Source organism: Tursiops truncatus, chromosome 1, assembly GCF_011762595.2.
Source record: "Tursiops truncatus isolate mTurTru1 chromosome 1, mTurTru1.mat.Y, whole genome shotgun sequence".
Lineage (NCBI taxonomy): Eukaryota > Metazoa > Chordata > Mammalia > Artiodactyla > Delphinidae > Tursiops > Tursiops truncatus.
In genome coordinates this window covers 105,992,533-106,008,688 of record NC_047034.1, presented here as the reverse complement: position 1 = coordinate 106,008,688, position 16,156 = coordinate 105,992,533, and the positions used below count along the sequence as shown (strand labels likewise).

At 34.8% G+C, this 16,156-nt stretch overlaps 1 protein-coding gene across 4 annotated transcripts in view; it reads left to right on the top strand.

The window, feature by feature from the left end:
• Window positions 1-16,156, top strand: part of PKN2 (protein kinase N2) — a 171,422-nt gene that overhangs the window by 42,457 nt on the left and 112,809 nt on the right. For all 4 annotated transcript variants that reach the window (XM_019919811.3, XM_073787614.1, XM_019919810.3 and 1 more), the window contains one exon: window positions 13,729-13,883. In XM_019919811.3, the coding sequence (XP_019775370.2) occupies window positions 13,729-13,883 (155 nt within the window). The remainder of the gene's footprint in view (window positions 1-13,728; window positions 13,884-16,156) is intronic.

The window sequence follows — 16,156 nt, the reverse complement described above, 5'->3', positions numbered from 1 at the left end:
AAGAATATTTCTCATATTTTATTAGGTATAACTAATAATTTGTGGAGTGTAATTCCCTCTGTTTTTATCTTACTTCCTTCTCTTGTACCTCTTCCCATTTCCATTTTCTCAGACCCCACCAAGCTTAGATTGATTTTTACCTTTTGAGGTAATGAATATTTTCTTTAATATATAGTGTTCAGAAAGAAAATATTGATTTAGTATTGGAATTTTGTGTGTGGTTTTTTTGTTTTGTTTTTGTTTGTTTGTTTTGGCTGCACCACACAGCACGTGGGATCTTAGTTTCCTGACCAGGGATCGAACCCGTACCTCCTGCACTAGAAGCGTAGAGTCATAACTAATGGACTGCCAGGGAATTCCCTGGAATTTTTTGGAGTTAACCTTGGAAATTCTTCTAAATCCCAGAGATACATCTATATTGGGGGAGTCTTCTTAATGACTAAAATGTAGTTTATGAAGTCTTTCTTGAAAGAGAAGAAGTGAGAATTTAAATTTCTTTTTATTATTGGCCTATCCACCTAAATGTAGCATAGAAATTATAGTTGAATTTTATATTTATTAAAATCTGTGTGGCCTGGTTTATTATACAGTTTCTACATATTCCTTATTTCTGATTGAATTTCTCATTTTGAGGTAAGCACATTTTGTATTAAGTTGTGTACTCTTTTTTTTTTTTGCGGTACGCGGGCCTCTCACTGTTGTGGCCTCTGCCGTTGCGGAGCACAGGCTCCGGACGCACAGGCTCAGCGGCCATGGCTCACGGGCCCAGCTGCTCCACGGCATGTGGGATCTTCCCGGACCGGGGCACAGACCCGTGTCCCCTGCATCGGCAGGCGGACTCTCAACCACTGCGCCACCAGGGAAGCACAAGTTGTGTACTCTTAAGTAAAGGATTGCTGTTAAGTAGGTAACTGTGATCGTTAATTAACAAGGCACTTTTAATGCCCCTGGGTTTGTTTTCTAATCTTTAAAATCATGAAATTAAATGATTCATAGACACCTAATACTTGAATTCTTTGGTATATATATTTTTTAAGTTAATACACAGTAAAATTGATTCTTTTTGGGTACATCATTCCATGAATTTTAATATACATATAGGTTCATCTAAACACCACCACAATCAGGAAAAGGAACAGTACTATCCCTTTGTGGTCACACCCTCTTCCTATTCCATATCTCCTGTCAACCACTGGTCTGTTCTCTGTCACTTATAGTTTGCTTTTCAAGAATAACATATAAATGGAATCATAAAGTTTATAACCTTTTGAGACTGACTTCTTTCACTCAACATATTGCTTGTTGAGATTCATCCAGGTTGTTGCATTTATCAATAGTTTATTCTTTTTTATTGCTGAGTGGTAGTCCACTCTATAGATGTACCACAATTTACTTATCCGTTCCTTCACCAAGAACATTAGGGTTGTTTTCCAGTTTTTGGCAGTTATCAATAAAGCTGCTGTAACTGCCCATTAACAGGTTGTTGTGTGAACATGTTTTCAGTTCACCATGGTAAACACTTAGGAGTGTGATTCCTAAGTCATATGTTAGAATATGTTTAATATTATAAGAAACTGCCAAAATGTTTTCCAGAGTGGCTATATTATTTTTCATTCTCACCAGCAATATATGAGAGTTCCAGTTGTTCCACATCTCCTCCAGCACTTGGTACTTTTTACTTAATGTACTTTTTAACCAGTCTAACAGGTGTATAGTGGTTGATGATGTATATTATTGTAATTAGGAGGAGGAAAGAAGAAAAATAAAATAGCACCATCTTAAGGAGAATTTATGAAAGAACTGCGCATGCCCTAGGTACAGAGTTATGTACAGAATGAAGAAGTCTTTCCTACCAGAGATATGCAATATGCAGTTTTTAAACATTAGAATGTAATGTAGCATTGATCTGTATTTCTGTTTTTGTACCAGTACCATACTGTCTTGATTACTGTAGCTTTGTATTATAGTTTGAAGTTGGGGAGCCTGATTCCTCCAACTCCGTTTTTCTTTCTCAAGATTGCTTTGGCTATTCGGGGTCTTTTGTGTTTCCATACAAATTGTAAAATTTTTCTGATTCTGTGAAGAATGCCATTGGTAGTTTGGTAGGGATTGCATTGAATCTGTAGATTAACCCACACACATATGGTCACCTAATTTATGACAAAGGAGGCAAGAACATACAATGGAGAAAAGACAGCCTCTTCAATAAGTGGTGCTGGGAAAATTGTACAGCTACATGTAAAGAATGAAATTAGAACACTCCCTAACACCATACACAAAAATAAACTCAAAATGGATTAAAGACCTAAATGTAAGACCAGACACTGTAAAACTCTTAGAGTAAAACACTCTTTGACATAAACCACAGCAAGATCTTTTTTGACCCACCTCCTAGAGTAATGAAACTAAAAACAAAAATAAACAAATAGGACCTAATTAAACTTGAAAGCTTTTGCATAGCAAAGGAAACCATAAACAAAACAAAAAGACAACCCTCAGAATGGGAGAAAATATTTGCAAACGAAGCAACTGACAAAGGATTAATCTCCCAAATATACAAACAGTTCATGGAGCTCAATATCAAAAAAACAAACAACCCAATTAAAAAATGGGCAAAAGACCTAAACAGATATTTCACCAAGGAAGACATACAGATGGCCAAGAGGCACATGAAAAGATGCTCAACATCACTAATTATTAGAGCGATGCAAATCAAAACTACAACAAGGTATCACCTCACACCGGTCAGAATGGCCATCATCAAAAAAGCTACAAACAATAAATGCTGGAGAGGGTGTGGAGGAAAGGGAACCCTCTTGCACTGCTGGTGGGAATGTAATTGATACAGCCACTATGGAGAACAGTATGGAGCTTCCTTAAAAAACTAAAAATAGAACTACCATATGACCCAGCAATCCCACTACTGGGCATATACCCCAAGAAAACCATAATTCAAAAGGACACATGTACCCCAATGTTCATTGCAGCACTATTTACAATAGCCATGACATGGAAGCAACCTAAATGTCCATTGACAGATGAATGGATAAAGAAGATGTGGTACATATATACAATGGAATATTACTCAGCCATGAAAAGGAACGAAACTGGGTCATTTGTAGAGATGTGGATGGACCTAGAGTCTGTCATACAGAGTGAAGTAAGCCAGAAAGAGAAAAACAAATATCGTATATTAATGCATATTTGTGGAATCTAGCAAAATGGTACAGATGAACATATTTGCAGGGCGGGAATAGAGATGTAGATGTAGAGAACAGACATGTGGACACGGGGGGTGGGGGAAGGGGAGTGTGGGACAAATTGGGAGATTATGATTGACATATATACACTACCATGTGTAAAATAGTTAGGTAGTGGAAACCTGTATAGCACAGGGCACTCAGCTTGGTGCTGTGTGATAACCTAGATGGGTGGCCTGGGGGAGGGGGAGCAGTGGCAGGGAGGTCCAAGAGGGAGGGAATATAGATATACATATAGCTGATTCACTTCATTGTACAGCAGAAACTAACACAACATTGTAAAGCAGTTATACTCCAATAAAAAAGAAAAGAAAAAAATCTTCATTATATAAAAAGCCAGTTTTAGGCACAACACTGTAAATCAACTATACTTCAATAAAATAAATTTTTTTAAAAATATAATGTAACGTATATAGGCAGTTCTGAAATTTTAATGCCTAGGTTGCTTATTTTACCTTAAATAAAAACACTACAACCCATAATCTTATCCGTGCTATTTTTGTAAAATACTAAGAAAGCTTAACCAAAGGTTGTGTTAGTTATAAAATATTTCAGCAAAATTAGTTCAGTTGGTGACATCTGACATAGGTCATCCTGAGTACACAAAATAACTGATTTAAGAATCCATTAATAATTAGTGAGCATTTATTATAATCTGAGCAGTTTCCAGATGACTATATAAGGTAAGCATATCTGTTTAAACAAGAAAGATGGATTTGGGGGGAAATATAAACAGTTAATATAATTGTAACACATGTCAAGAATCTGGAGCAGCTTTTTTAAAAAATATCTGTTTGTAAGTACTAAGTGAAAACCAAAATGTTGACCAGTGAACAGTAACTACGAGACTTATAGATGGACGTTTGTGGAGATAGTTAAATAGTAAGATAGTGCGTCAGCATACTCATACTACTACCTTTATTAATTTAGATTTGGCTAGATTTACTTCAGTTATATTTCCTCTTATTTTTTTGTGAATGAAATAAATAGCCTTGTTCCATAAACAGACATTCTGGCTGTACAGGTACCACTTTATGAATATTGAGCATTGGGAATCAGCTGGGTATAAACTAAAGAACAAAGTTTCTATAATCCAAGGTCTTATCCCAGCTGGATCGTTACATAGTTATGTGTTTGTATATCACTTGCAACCCCTCCAGGCCTTGTTTTTCTCGTTCATAAAACAGAGAATAGAGACTGTATATGCTCTCTCTATGGTGTTTTGTGAACAAGGGTTTTAATAGCTTGAGGAAAGGTCAAGTATGAGGCGTTTAAGCTTTTCTAATTCTGAACATGAAACCTCTGGATGTAAGTAAAATCTGAGGAAGCTTTCCTGGGGCTAGGAAGTAAAGATTCAAGGTCAATTACGTTACTAACCTCCACGAGAATGAAGTAACCAGTTTAAGGCTAAACCTTATTTAGGAGCCTTCTAAGGATCGGGACTGCTCCTGTTTTCTAGAACTCTTAACTCATTTTGGAAGCCAATTGCTCAGTTGTGGATTTAGAGAAAATACAAAATACCAGAAACAGCATATCTGTTGCTTACACATTGTTGGGAAAACTACTAACAAATTCAGTTTTTACTCATCATTCTAGCCTTGGAAAATCTCATCCCTGAGGAGATTTTAACCACGTTGTATTTTCTGCTGACTTTCAAAGTGGTATTTCAAACCAAAATGGATTTTCTGGGCTTCATCTCATAATTTACAGCCTTATAACCTTATGGATATTGCCTGAATATAGGTATTATTATCCTGTTGGCTTTGCCTCTTACCATGTTTAAAGTTGAACTCTTCCTTCCTGGGACACTGCCTCTAAATCTTTCCCTTTTGTTTTCTGTCCTGTTAATGGCATGACCCCTATAATCTGTAACTAAAATCTGACTTTTACTGTAGATGTCTGTCTTTCTTTACTTTCACTGTCCAGTGTAAGTCAAGTCACCAAGCCCTATAGATTCTACCTCTGACATAGGTCTCAAATCTGTATCTCTTCTCCATCCTTACTGCTAAAGCCTGCAAGTTAAGTATTTCTCTAATCCAACCTAAACACTACTACCAATATTTTTTACTTAGTATTCAGAATTGATCCTGTTACTTTCTTGCTTTAAACCTTTCAGTGGCTCTCCATTCCCTACAGAATACAGTACAAATTAATAGCATTACAGAGATGCCCTTCATATAATCTGGCCTCTGCTAATAACTTCAATTTCTGATTGAAATTGTTCCTCCCAAATCTAATTTTCCCATCTTTCTTCGTACCATTTATGTTTGCTCTTTTTTTATCTTTCTACACGTGTGTGTGTATGTGTGTGTGTGTGTGTGTGTGTGTAGATTGGCAAATCTAGGTGGTGGGTTTATGGGTGCTCACTATACCATTCTATCATCTTCTCAGTATATTTGAAAATGTTCATATATACACACATACACTGTTGCATGAATAGACACACATACCCATTTATATAGGTACATAGAGGTTGTACCTGACTCTAAGCCCTTTGAGAAAAGGAATTTTTTTCTCAAGTCCTTTGCACAATACCTGAATATGTATGATGTAACCAGTTCCCTGCGTTAAATTCCCTTTGTTCAAAATATCTAGTGTGGTTTCTGTTTGTCAACTAGACTGAATGGTATACCTTCTTTACATACCATATAACAAACTTAGAATACTTTAATTTCAATCTACCTAACTCCAGTTGACCTAAGTGCTGTCATTGTTCATATTCTAGTTCTATCATTTTATCTTCAGTTCCACAAGTTACATTAATTATTATTGTTTTATATAGTCATTGTTGGTTTATAATTACCCACGTGTTTTATCATTTTCTTTGTTCAACATTTCTTCATGCTTCTCAGGCCTTCCTTCATCTTGTTTCTTTTTCTTCCTAAAGGTGTAGACTTTAGAAAGATATTTCCCCGGGTATATCATTCTAGGTTGACATTTATTTTCTCTCAGTACCTGGAAACTATTATTTTATGTCTTCTGGATTCCCCTGTTGTTTTTGAGGGGGCAGTTACTGATCTAATGGTTAAACTATGCAGATATTCTGCCTTTTCTCCCTAGCTGTTTTTAAGAAACTCTTTTTCTGCAGTGTTCTGCTGAATGGTATAGATTTCTTTTCATTTGATCTGCTTGGGATATGTTGGGCTTCCTGGATCTGAGATTTGTGTATTTCATTGATTGTGGGAAGTGCTTAGCGCCTATCTTGTTGAATGTTGCATGTCTTGTATTCCCTCTTCTCTTTCATTTTGGAACTCCAGTTAGATGCATGATAATTTCTTCAAGTCTATCTCCATTTCTCTAATTCTTTCCATGTGTCCAGTTTGCTCTTGACCAAGTATATTGTATTTCTAATTTCTGTTTTGTGTATGTATTTTTTATATATATATATATATATATATGTACTTACTACTACAAGTTCTGTTTTGTTAATCTTGGTAATTTTTGATAGTCTCTTGTTTTAGTCATTCTTTTGATGCCTTTCTATTTAATTTTACCTATAAAATGTACTTTTTCACATTTTGTGTGAGGTAATGACAACAAATGAAATCTTTACTGTGCTACTCCTGTAGTTTTTTTCTAACTCACGATGAATTTTTTTTCTGCCGGAACTTTGTGATTTCTAGTTACGGGACCATTTTCATTGGAACTTTATCTGTGGGAATTATTTTAGGTCTGGATTTAAAGTGCTTTCTTTCAAAGAGGACTTGCATTTGTTTCTGTAAGATGCCTGAAAGCATTATCAACCTGAGGTCAATTAAAATAAAATTTATGATTAATTTTTGGGGGGGCACATAGATAGTATGATTTCCTGCCTCAAACCTGTATGAGAGCAGTAAGAATTTTTTTTTTAAAGAATATCCATTTCCCCTCCCCGCCAGTCACCCCAAGCCAAAAGCAAGTCAACAAATAATTCACCTGTTATGGATGACAACTTTTTAGGTTCCTGTCTTTAATCATGTTTTTCCTGATCTGACTGCCTACTTTCTAAGAGTCCCTGGGCCTTTTCTTGGGCTCTTATTAAAATCCAAGCTTTACTTCATCAGGAGGATGAGAGCCTAATAAGTCTCTTTTGTTCAGAAAAGCAAAAACATTCTCAGAAGCACAAAGGTACAAATGTCTACTTATATCTGTCCCGGGATTGTGTCACATGCACCATGCATTCACTGCCTTCTCCCTATCCCCCAAATGCAAGTAAGTCTGAGAAATCTTGTTTTTTTGTTTTCTTTGTCCCCTTAACCTGCTCTTAATTTAAGCAAGAGAGAAGGAGATTGCACATGGAGTATTAAGTTAGTCAACCCACCATTTTAGGTACTTAAAGATTGCAAATATCTTCTGACTCTATAACTTATTTGAGGTGCCTTGTAGCACCTTGATTTTTATAGGTAATTGTTATCTCGAGTTATTTTTGTAGAATTATAATTTCCTAGGATGTCCTCCAAAGACAAAGATATCACGAAAAAAGAAAATTACAGGCCAATATCACTGATGAACATAGATGCCAAAATTCTCAACAAAATACTAGCAAACCAAATCTAACAGTACATTAAAAGAATCATACACCATGATCAAGTGGGATTTATCCTAGGTATGCAAGGATTTTTCAATATCCACAGATCAATCAGTGTGATACACAGTATTAACAAATTGAAGAATAAAAACCATATGATCAGGGGCTTCACTGGTGGCTCAGTGGTTGGGGGTCCGCCTGCCGATGTGGGGGGCCTGGGTTCGTGACCCGGTCTGGGAGGGTCCCGCGTGCCACGGAGCAGCTGGGCCCGTGGGCCGTGGCCGCTGGGCCTGCACGTCCGGAGCCTGTGATCCGCAGCGGTGAGAGGCCTGCGTACCGCAAAAAAAAAAAAAAAGAAACGAAAAAAAAACCATATGATCATCTCAATAGATGCAGAAAAAGCTTTTGATAAAATTCAACATCTATTATGATTAAAAAAAACTCTCCAGAAAATGAGGATAGAGGGACCATACTTAAACATAATAAAGGCCATATATGACAGTCCCGCAGCTAACATCATGCTCAACAGTGATAAGCTGAAAGCATTTCCTCCAAGATCAGGAACAAGGCAGGAATGCCCATTCTTACCACTTTTATTCAACATAATTTTTAGGAAGTTCTAGCCATAGCAATCAGAGAAAAAAAAGAAAAAGGAATCCAAATTGGAAAGGAAGAAGCAAAACTCACTTTTTGCAGCTGACATGGTGCTATACATAGAAAATCCTAAAGATGCCACCAGAAAACTACTAGAGCTCATCAATGAATTTGGTAAAGTTGCAGGATACAAAATTAACATACAGAGAGATCTGTTGCATTTCTATACATTTACAGTGAACTATCAGAAAGAGAATTAAGGAAACAATCTGTTTACTGTTGCATCAAAAAGAACTAAATATCTACAAATAAACCTAACGAAGGAGGCAAAAGAACTGTACTCCAAAAACTAAAGACTGTTGAATGAAATTGAAGATGATACAAACAGAAAGATACACGGTGTTCTTGGATTGGAAGAATCAATATTGTTAAAATGACCATGTTAGCCAAGGCAATCTACAGATTCAGTACAATCCCTATCAAAATACCAATAGCATTTTTCACAGAGCTAGAACAGATAATTTTAGAATTTATTATGGAAACACAAAAGACCCCGAATAGCCAAAACAATCTTGACAAAGAACAACAGAGCTGGAGGAATCAAGCTCCCTGACTTCAGACTATACTACAAAGCTACAGTAATCAAAACAGTATGGTACTGGCACAAAAACAGACAATAGATCAAGGGAACAGGATAGAAAGCCCAGAAATAAACCCATGAACTTACGGTCAATTAATCTATGACAAAGGAGGCAAGAATATACAATGGGGAAAAGACAGTCTCTTCAATAAGTGGTGCTGGGAAAACTGGACAGCTACATGCAAAAGAATGAAATTAGGATGTTCTCTAACACCATATACAAAAATAAACTCCAAATGGATTAAAGGCCTAAATGTAAGTCCCAAAACCTTAAAACTCCTACAAGAAAACAGAGGCAGAACACTCTGACATAAATCACAGCAGTTATTTTTTGGATCCTTCTCCTAAAATAAAGGAAATAAAAGCAAAATTAAACAAATGGAGCCTAACTAAAAAGCTTTTGCACAGCAAAGGAAACCATTGACAAAACGAAAAGACAACCTACTGAATGGGAGAAAATATTTGCGAATGATATGACCCAATGAAGGATTCATACCCAATATATGTAAACAGCTCATGCAACTCAACATTAAAAATAAATAAATAAATAAATAATGGGCAGAAGAACTGAATAGACATTTTACCAAAGAGAAAATACAGATGGCCAACAGGCATATGAAAAGATGCTCAACATTGCTAATCATCAGGGAAATGCAAACCAAAATCACAAAGAGGTATCACCTTACAGCTGTCAGAATGGCTATCATCAAAAAGTTACAAAAAACAAATGTTGGCGAGGAGGTAGAGAAAAGGGAAGCCTTATACACTGTTGGTGGGAATGTAAATTGGTGCAAACTGTATGGAGGTTTCTCAAAAAACTAAAAATAGAAATACATATGAACCAGTAATTCCACTCCTGGGTATATATCTGAAAAAAACAAAAACACCAAAAAGATGAATGCACCCCAATGTTCATAGCAGCATTGTTTACAATAGCCAAAGTATGGCTACAACCTAAGTGTCTATCCACAGATAAATGGATAAAGAAGCTGTGATATATATATACATATGATGGAATACTACTTAGTCATAAAAATGGCCAACAGAATTTTGCCACTTGCAGCAACATGGATGGATTTGGAGGGCATTATGCTAAGTGAAGTAAGTCAGACAGAAAGATAAATACTGTATGATATTGCTTATATGTGGAATCTAAAAAATATGATAAGTGAATATAACATAAAAGAAGTAGACTCACTGATACAGAGAATAAACTAGTGGTTACCAGTGAGGAGAGGGAAGGTGGGAGAGACAATATAGGTGTGGGGGAGTGGAAGGTACAAACTGTTGGTGTAAGACTCAAGGATGTATTGTACAACACCAGTAATAGCCAGTATTTTGTAATAACTGTAAATGGAAAGTAACCTTTAAAAATTGTATTAAAATTTTTAAAAATTAAAAAAAAATGGAAGGAAGAAAAATAGTTTGAAAGGGAAAATAGGTGAAATCTAAGGAAGACAGCAAAGTGTTTCTCTAATCTCTAAATGAGTAAAAAGTGGTCTTTATAAAACAAGACATTTCTAAAGTTAAATTTCTGGCTTGGCATATACTTTTGTGACCGTTGCAAATTACTTAACCTCTCTGAGTTTGCTTTCTTATTTCTAAAATAAGGTTATACTACAAACCATTGTTAGTTCCTTTGAAGATTAGATGGCAGAAATAGCTGCTTAACTGAGCCCTGACATGTAATTTTATTGAGCCCTACACTTTAGCCTAAGCACTGTACAGGATTTATCTTCACAGTAACCCCAAATTTGTGGTTAGATAACTATAACACATATTAAGTAAGTATCTGATCAAGATCACACGAATAAGTAACAATCACAGGATTTTAACCCAGACATTCTGACCTCAAGAGCCCAGACTCTTAACCGTTGTGTTATTTCTTATGTTCTTAAAATTCTTATTAAAACTGAAAGTATACTTTTCCATGAAAACAGTGTTAGATATTATAATATTATTATGAATTCACAGACCGATAGAATCAGTGGGTATTTCAGTGTCTTGGACAACCTTCTTTAATGTGCAAGAATTTCTTATATAGTATCTTTAATGGTTTGTAATCTAGCTTCTATATAAATGCTTCCAGAGACAAGGGATTTTATTACATTTTTTAAGGTAAACCATTTAACTTTATAAGGAATTTCTCTTTGTCCTGGGATGAAATTTTTGCACTCACTACATTTACCCTTTGGTTCTAATTCTCTGCCCTGTGAGGAGATAGTAAGAAGACAGCTTCTTTTATGGACAGTTGTTTAAATGTTTAGGCAAGAATCATTTCTCTTACCCTAGGCTAAACACCATCAAGTATTTTACAGACAACAAATTTCCATACTTTTCTCAGCTGAGGTCCTTCTACTCTGAATGCATTCCAGTTCTTTTTTAAAATGTGCTTGCTATAAATTAACTTTATGTACCAAATTTTGTATAATTTCAGTTTCTTCCAAGAGCCTTGTATCATTTATGTTAAAAAAAAAAAGCAGGAAGTGGGGGAGAAAACCTATCTGTTCACAGATCTGAATGCACTTTTCAGTCATTGCTATAAATGTGCACTTCATTTATGGACTCAACAGAGATATACTTGACACTTGTACACTGACTAGTACTAGTTACTGTTTACTGGATATTTACTATGCACCATGGCCTTTTCTAACCTCTTTATACATAAATTATTTAGTCACAATAATCCTGTGAGGTAGATGTTATTTTCACTATTTAACAGATGAGAAAAATGAGGCACAGAGCTGTTAAGTAATTTATCCCATATCACATGGTTTGTACTAAATCTCAGTGCCAAAACTGAGATTCAGACTTAGGCACAGCCAGTAGAGAGAGAGAGAGAGAGAGAGTGTGTGTGTATTTATTTATGTCTTAGTTTAGGCTGCTTTAACAAAATACCATAGACAGATGGCTTAAACAACAGAAATTTATTTCTCATAGTTCTGGAGGCTGAGAACTCTGAGATTAAGGTGCCAACATGGTCAGAGTTATGGTGATGGCCCTCTTCCTGGTGTGTAGACAGTGTCTTCTCACCATATCCTTACATAACAGGGAGACTGCCCTTATGACCTAATTACCTCCCAAAGGCCTCACCTCCAAGTATCCTCACGTAAGAGCTTCAATGTATGAATTTTGGGGGTACACAAACATTCCGACCATAGCAATATGTTAAGTAGTTCTTTTGTGTGCCTGATCTGAAAGCTTGTCTACCTTTTATAGTAGTTTTCTTTAAGCATATGTCAACTTATAAAAATCAACTTTTGGAGCAGCTCATTTGTAATTTGGGAATTCAGTAGCAATAGAAACCTTTCTTGAATTTGAATCCTAGTTAATAACTGTAACTTCCTGATATGTAAAGTGTGGATAATATCTGTCTCAAAATGTTATTTTAAGGATTAATATGCATACATACACATTTGTGTGTGTGTATAATTATACTGTTATATATGTAAGTATACACACATACACACAGTGTTTAGTATAGCTGTTTACAAGGCTTTTAAATGGCAAAGAGGCAGCATAGCACAGCAGTTATTAAGCTAGACTTTGGAACAGAACTGACTTACTACCTGTATGACTTTGGGCAAGTTTCTTAACTTCCCTGTGCTCTAGTTTTCTTTTCAGTAATATAGGTGTAATACTTGTTTCAGGGTTGTTATGAGGATTAATGAGTCAATAAAGCCCTTAGATCAGGACTTAGACCTTGTAAAGTAGTATGTAAATGATAAAATAATATTATTTTATATCAGTATCTAACATAGCATCTGTATTTTTGTAAGTTAATTAACAAATTATGTTCAAATGTTTTTGAACTAGTGACTTTTTTTTAAAGAAGTATAAAACCAAATATGAAACATATTTATTAAAATTGGTTAGTCACACCATCTTTTATTAGAGAGAGAAGGGAACCCTGAAGCACAAAGGTTAAATGACTTGCAGTTTAAGCAGTTTTCTGGTGATTACCAAGCTACTTATAACTAAACCAGGTCTATTACCCTAGTCTTGTAGCTTTATTTATTTATTTATTTTTTTAATCTAGAGACCTGGTGTGGATAAAAGACAAAATAACTTCAATATGAAGAAATTTAGTTATGTGGTAGAATTATTAGATGTGTTTCAACACTAATGAATTACTGAGAATAGTGTTCTATTTTGAAGTTTTTGTTTTTGTTTCAAAATAGAAGCACCATGGTATGCTTTATGAAAAGCAGTGGACTATACCCCCTACCATCATAGTAGAAAGCAAAATGTGAAGACTTTTATGCATACACTTAGATTATTTTCATTAATGCTAGCATTATATTTGAAGTACCCTTAGTCCTATTTATAGGTAATTATTTTAGTATAATTTGTATAATTTTGAGTATGCTTTGTTCTCTAATCAATCAGGTAATAAGTAGGGAATTTAGTTTAATTCTTAAATACGCTAGTCAAATTGATTTGATTTAATTTTAAAGAAATTGTGTTAGAAAAACTTTGGACAATGATCTAACTCAGCTTCAGACTCAATGTAGTCACTTCTGCAGTATCCCTGGCAGATAGTTCTACAACTCTACTTGAATATTTTCTTGACTTGAATTCTTGTATTTTCTGTAAGCATAAGGAGATTCCATTTAAGTGACTTCAAGCTCATCTCAAACCTTGTAATTCTTTGAAAATATTAACTTCCAATTTTAAGCAGCAATTGGTCCTAGTAAATAATTTTTACTATACTATTTAACTTACAGATTGCCCAAGGACTCCAGATACTCCCAGTAGTGACCCTCGTTGTTCCACCAGCAATAATAGACTGATGGCCTTACAAAAACAATTGGATATAGAACTTAAAGTAAAGCAAGGTGCAGAGAATATGATACAGATGTATTCAAATGGATCTTCAAAGGTAAGTACAGTAAATAAATGTAAGTGTGTATACAGTCAACCCTTGTTATTCACCGATTCCACATGTGTGAATTAACCTACCTGATAAAATTTATTTGAAACCCAACATCAGTACTTGTGGTACTTTCACAGTCATTTGTGGGCAATGCACAGAGGGGTAAAAAATTTGAGTTATCTGATGTGAACGTTCACAGCTTATGTTGAACAAGATGATACTCTTCTTGTTTAAGCTCTTATGCTGTAAACAAGTATCCTTTTCATCGCCTATTTAGTACCACATTTTTTGCGTTTTTCTGCTTTTCATGATTTTGCTGTTTAAACGCTGTATTAGGATTTCTGAGATCATTGTAGCCTCCAAATCTGTGTATTGACAATACAACAAATTGGAAACAAAAGATTTCTAAAGTATTATTTTTAAAATTATTTCTACCAAAATCAATCAATAAAAAATTTTTAAGTAAAATTGTGAGTAAAGGGTACACAGGAACTCTCTACTCTCCACAGAAAACTACAACTTTCTGTAAATCTAAAATTATTCTAAAACAAAAAATTTATTTAAAAACGTTTTGGCTATAATGAGTTTTCCATCACTACATACAGATCTTTAAGAAAGGACAAATGAAAAGAGAAGACATTCTGTCATTAATGATTGTTTGGACTAGATCTTTGGGTTCTCAGGGAATCTGGTATGGGCATGTAACTCCTAATTAAAAACCAGTGTTACGGGGAACACTTGTTACTAACAGGAATGTGTCCTTTTTCTGAGATGTAATGTGGAAGAGAAAATGATAGGAACAACTGAACCGGATTAACATGAAGGTCCTTTCCAATCTAAGGTTCTATAGTTTTATAATTTGCAAAACGTCTTAGAAAGGTTGATTTATTATAAAATCCACCATTCTACTTTCAACTCATTTATCTTAAAGATTTTTGCCTCTGCAAATAAGTTTCTCCCATATTTTAATAGATCTTAAGTAATTTCAGAATAAAAGTTTTAGGTATTTCTTTTTGTTTTTTAAGTTTAGGAAGAATTTGAAATTGGGGGGAGTGGAGGGGACAGTAGGAATCTTTGCTTGGAGACAAGTACCCTATGTACCCATTCAGATGAAATTTGTGAAGATGCTGAAAAGAGAGAAATGTGTATATGTATAAGATTTTTTTAACCTTATTTATGAAAATTAGTTCAATTGTATGCCATATTTCAAAATAATTTCTAAATTATTTTTAGAGAAATGTATTTATTCCTACTTGATGTATTACTTACATGATCCGATACTTGATAGTATACTACTTCACTAACTTTGAACATTTATTATGGGACTTCAATAACTTTGAACATTTATTATGGGATGGTAGAGTTGGTTTTTCTATTGTTTTTAATATTGACCTTTAGTTTGGGGGTTTTTTTTTTTTCATTTTTATCAGATGTTATTTTGGGCTTTTTTTCTTTTTTTAAGGCAAATACTGTGTTCTTGAAACTGTGAATGCACCATATTATGCTGAGTGTTTTAAAATTAAAACACCTCTGGAGTAAGGTTTTTTAACCTACGGTTGCTGGATTAGATTGAGAGGTTCATGAATCCTTTGAAGTTATAGGAAAAGTGAGTGTGTATATTGATAAATGGATGAATAAGAGGGCCATAGGTTTCACTGTATTCCCAAAGTGGTCTGTAACCAACACCCCCACTTCCCAAATTTAACAGGTTTATGGATGTATTAAAAGGGAAATAGATAACTTACAATAACCACAAGTCCAAAATAAACAGGGCTACTAGTAAGCCTGCTAAAACAAATAGATAAGTTCCAGTAGCCTTTTATTTTTAATTAGGAGATCCATTAATTTGAGAAGGGGTCAAGTGGAGGTCCAGAGCATATTAACAGCTGCTGTAGTCTCTGAGGTAGGCCTGCCAGTTATTCTTGTCGAGATTTGGTGGTAACTGTTTCATTTCTCATCTTTAAACTTCTCATAGGATCAAAGTATATCTTTATGAGAATAGGGAAAGTTGTACATTGAAGTTATGTAGAATATTAATTTAGTCATTACGTAGTTAACAGTTTGATAACTATTATGTTGGGCTCTGGAGTATGAATATTATAAAAGTAGTGACTTATATGTAGTAGGTACTCAACAGATAATATCCTGCTTTCAAGAGACACACTACCTAAAAAGCAGATCTCATGTATAAATAACTACAATATATAATAGTGGTATGTTCAAGTTACTTAGAAGCACAGTGGAGAAGAATCACTTAACTATCAGAAGAAATAATTAAA